The sequence below is a fragment of the Galeopterus variegatus genome, unplaced genomic scaffold (genome assembly GCF_000696425.1).
Source record: "Galeopterus variegatus unplaced genomic scaffold, G_variegatus-3.0.2 Scaffold9682, whole genome shotgun sequence".
In the NCBI taxonomy this organism is placed as follows: domain Eukaryota; kingdom Metazoa; phylum Chordata; class Mammalia; order Dermoptera; family Cynocephalidae; genus Galeopterus; species Galeopterus variegatus.
Genome location: NW_007735793.1, coordinates 60,920 through 64,933, shown reverse-complemented (window position 1 = coordinate 64,933; position 4,014 = coordinate 60,920). Strand labels below are relative to the sequence as shown.

The window sequence follows — 4,014 nt, the reverse complement described above, 5'->3', positions numbered from 1 at the left end:
AAGATTTTTTTTTAATGTTTGGTAATGCATTTTTTTATAATTTGCCATCTTCAAAACAAAAAGGGTCTTAAAGGAAAATAGAGAATTAATTGAGGTTTTCTATTCTCTGAGTCTACAGTAATGGGGATCAGAAGTTGGGAACAGATTAAGGAGGAAAAAGTTACGTGGTAGGAAATTTGGTTGTATGATGTTTAGTGAAAAGGGATTTGGACTCAGTGAATGTGGGGTTGAGTCCCAGTTCTGCTCTGCTGACTGTGACGTGGGGCCACTAACTTAAAGTCTCTGAATCTCAGCTTATTTATCTTTAAAATGGGGAAAGCAGTATTTACCTCACAGGGTTCCTGTGAGTGTCCAGGAGGTAATGGATTTGGAAATGCATTGTAGGTGATGCAGCACTGTACAAATGGGAGTTGTCACTATGATTGTTTTTGTTGTTAAGCAACACCCACGAGTGCTGTATAAGCTGATAGTATTGTTGTTGTCGTCATTGTTTTGGAAAACTCTTTCCTAGTCTGTGTTGGTTGACCTGAACTTGCAGTTTGGTTGTGAGCTCAGGCTCAAACAGAAGCAGGATAATAGAAAAGAATGAGAAAAATGGAGGTGGAATGGATGCGTGATCCCATGATCACTGGCTTCTTTTTCATTCTCTTATTTTTTTAATCTCTTACTTAACTCTTGCTTTGCTGGGGTTTTCTATGGTCTAGGGGCTGGATTGGAAGTAGGGGTGGGGGAGGGAGAGAAAGGGATGTGAGGAGGTGTCATTTTTCTCAGGATCTCACCATTTATGAGGGAAGAGTCCTTGTGTCAAAATTTCCTTGTTTTGACCCTTTGGCTTTTTTCTGGGCCTTAGTTTCCTCATCTGTAAAATGGGGTGGAAACTGTAAGGTCCCATCTGCATTTAACCTTTTGTAGATCGGAAACCACAGGCATGAAGGAATCTGTCCTTAACAGGAAGACCAGATCAGCAGGTGAGAGGAGCTGGGAACTGGAGCTGACAGAGCAGGAAGTAGGAGGGAGGGACTTAGGAATGCCTGAGGACATGGAGCTCTTTTTCCATAGGTTATTATCTCTGCTTGGGAGAAATATCCCTAACATCTCTTAATTTTTTTGGAAAGAAGATCAGTGGTTCACCAGCACATCCAACCTTGTTTCCTTGCTGGTTTCTAGAAGGAATGCTGCTCTCTTGTGTTTATGCTGGCTCTGGCCCCAGCAGATGCACACAGTGAATACAGTACATGCACCATGTTTTCAGCAGCATCCTTGCACTTAGAAATATAAGCAGCCCATTCCCCTCTTCCCTGCAGGGCCTGGGGTGCTCCGATGCCTTTCCCCTGGTTGCCACTAATGGACACAGCCTATCCCAGCTTGCCTGAGTAAAGTGGGCCAGAGAGGAAGCTGTAGTCACTGCAAGCAAAGCAGCCTGTCCCTGCTGGGCAGGAAACCTACAGTGATGAATGGGGCTGGATGAAGTCATCCTGCTCCTCCAATCAGGCTGCTCCAAGAGAGCCAAGGGCCTCTGCAGATCCAGCCAGGCTGCCGGCTGCTCTCATGTACCTTTAGACAGAGGCTGTGAGTCTCTGGGAGAGGAGTGGGGGGGTGTGAACCGCCCGCTCCAGGCTCCTGTGTAGGCCTCAGTCAGTCTGAATGTTATTGCAAGGTGAGTGGCTTCACCAGGCGAATTCCTCTCCCTCTGCATCCTCCACCTTGCCGTGCCGGGCTCTGGCTTTGTGGCTCCGGCACCTCCTTGCACATCACCTTTCTGCTTCCATCTGAGTGCCTGCACCTTCTTCTTGAGGTTCTCACACCCACCCCCAACAATCCCAGCCTTCTGCCTTCCTGCTACCCCCAGCACTTGCTCAGCGCCCACCAGCTGGCCTCTCCCCACACGCTTTCTCTTCCTGACCTGTGGGTACCAGCTGGTGATGGGAGGGCAGGGCCTCCATCTCTGCACCCTCTCCCCCCAGCAGGGGGAGCTTGGTGAGACCCACTCTTGCCTTCTGGGAAGAAGTACCAGGCAAGGGGGAAATGCCCCCTGACTCAGCCTCAAGGGCCTCTGTGGCAACACAGGCAGGCCCCCGACTTGCTGGGGACCCCAAGGCTCTTTCCTCTCCCCATGCAGAGGCAGTCATAGGGGGCCAGAAATAAGAGACACAGGCCTCTTATTTCCCCTGGCCTTCCGGAGGGGTGGTTTGTTCTTTCTGGGTAGACCTTTGTGACTCTGCCTTTTCTCTCTGGACGGTGCCGCTGTTCCGTAGGCCAAGCCGGGATCATGGAGCCGGCTGATATGGCAACAGCAAAGGTAGGATGGAAATGCTGCCGGCCTCACTGTGCGTAAGTGGCTTCGCTTGGCGAGTTCTGCCTTTGGTTCACTTTTCTGTCCCCTCCTCTCCCTCAGCCCACCTCTCCTGAGCATCCAAGGGCTGTGTCAGAGTGGAGGGAAGTGACACGAGCAGCGAGACCTCAGGAGGGGGAGGAGGTGTCCCACGAAGCACACTCCCCACCTTTGTGTGCTTGGAGTTGGAGCGGGTGGGAGGCCTGGGGCGGGGGGCGGAGGTGTCTGTAGCTTTTGTCTGGACTTTCTCATGTGTCTGTGTGTTTCTTTACCTTTGCCTCATTTTACCTTTCTACTGTCTCTTGGTTGCCCCCCCCACCTTTGTTTTTGGCCTCCTTCCTCTGCTCCTGCCCTGCACTCTGGTGCTTTCCACTAGTGCCATCTGCACACTTTCTTTCCCCCTTCTCTTTGCCGCTTCTTTCCTTCTGCCTGTTGTATAAGGGATGGGTGGGGTAGGTGTGGGCTGGACAGTCTTCAAAGCACAGACTGCCTCTCATCCTGCAGCAGATGTTGGCCTGGGGATTGGTGAGGACTTTGTGTCTGAGTGGCAGATGCTGCCTTGTCCCCTCCCACCGCTCCTCGGACACCCCAGTGGCAGTGCGGGTCTGGGCACCTCCAGGGAATGGGCCTGGGTCGTGTGCCGTGTGAACCCTGTGGGCACGCTAGAGGGCATTCCTGAGACAGCTTTCAGATCTCTCCTGGATCCTGCTTGCAACTAGAAATTTGTTTTTCTGTGTATTTTTCCAGACAAGGAGCTTGAGCCATTGGGAGTGGATGGGGGAACAAACGAGGCCCCAACTCCAGGCTCCGTGTGCAGGGAGAGGCCTGTAGTCCTTGCAGAATAGCTCAGCCCTTGGTTTGGGGGCCTTGCTCTGGCCAGATGGCAAGGTCTCCTTTCTCTCAAAGATGGAAGACCAGATGAGGCTCAAGCTTCTGGAGCAGGTTGGGTACCTGTGTTGTGTATGGAAGAGAGAATGAGAAAGCAGGCCCAAGCAGCAAGCATGCTGCAGGCAGTAATATATTAAAGTGCTTAGGACATGTCTCTGGGAATCACAGAACTGGTTTTCTGGCTTCTTCTCCCACCCGCACATGCTGTGTGATCGCATCCAAGTTACTTAACTTCTCTGGGCTTTCATCTCCTAGTCTGCACAAAGGTGAAAAGTACATGCATCTGTTCTTTTAACCAGCTTAGATCTGTCAAATAGTTTTCTTTGAAGAACGGGGCTAGGGAGAGCAAAACTAAATGAGAACGGGTCTCCTTGGACTCCTTCCCTCCTCATCTCCTCTTCCTCTCCCTTTTCCCTTTTCCACAAACATTTGAGTGCCCACTTTGAACACGGGATGGTGCAAGGTGCTGCACCCCTTGGCAGTGTGCAGCAGCAGCCATGGGAGTAGGCATCTGCAACTGTGTTTGGATCAAAAACAATTTGCTGCAAGCAGTTTACTGTCTGGCTGGAATGCTGTTGTCTGTGATGTCTTTGCTAGGGCTTTGCAAACCTGCTAGTAAACTAGCTCTGAAGTTGTAAGTAGTTTGTTACAACCAGCTGGCTCTCAGGGGGTGGCAGGTGTGAGTTTTCTGGGAAAGGTGTGGTTTGGGAGCATTAGGGAGTTAATCTGTGGCTGCTTTGGAGAAGTGTATTTATGTCTGTATTTGCCTGTGGAGGTAGAAACAGAGACAGCCT

At 50.8% G+C, this 4,014-nt stretch overlaps 1 protein-coding gene across 1 annotated transcript in view; it reads left to right on the top strand.

Annotated features, from left to right (window-relative positions):
- Positions 1–928: 928 nt before the first annotated feature.
- Positions 929–4,014, top strand: part of LOC103609492 (GRAM domain-containing protein 1B-like) — a gene marked incomplete at its 3' end in the record, with an annotated part of 63,992 nt that continues 60,906 nt past the window's right edge. Inside the window, exons 1-3 of the mRNA XM_008593806.1 lie at positions 929–968; positions 1,590–1,657; positions 2,256–2,299. Of these exons, the coding sequence (XP_008592028.1) occupies positions 929–968; positions 1,590–1,657; positions 2,256–2,299 (152 nt within the window). The remainder of the gene's footprint in view (positions 969–1,589; positions 1,658–2,255; positions 2,300–4,014) is intronic.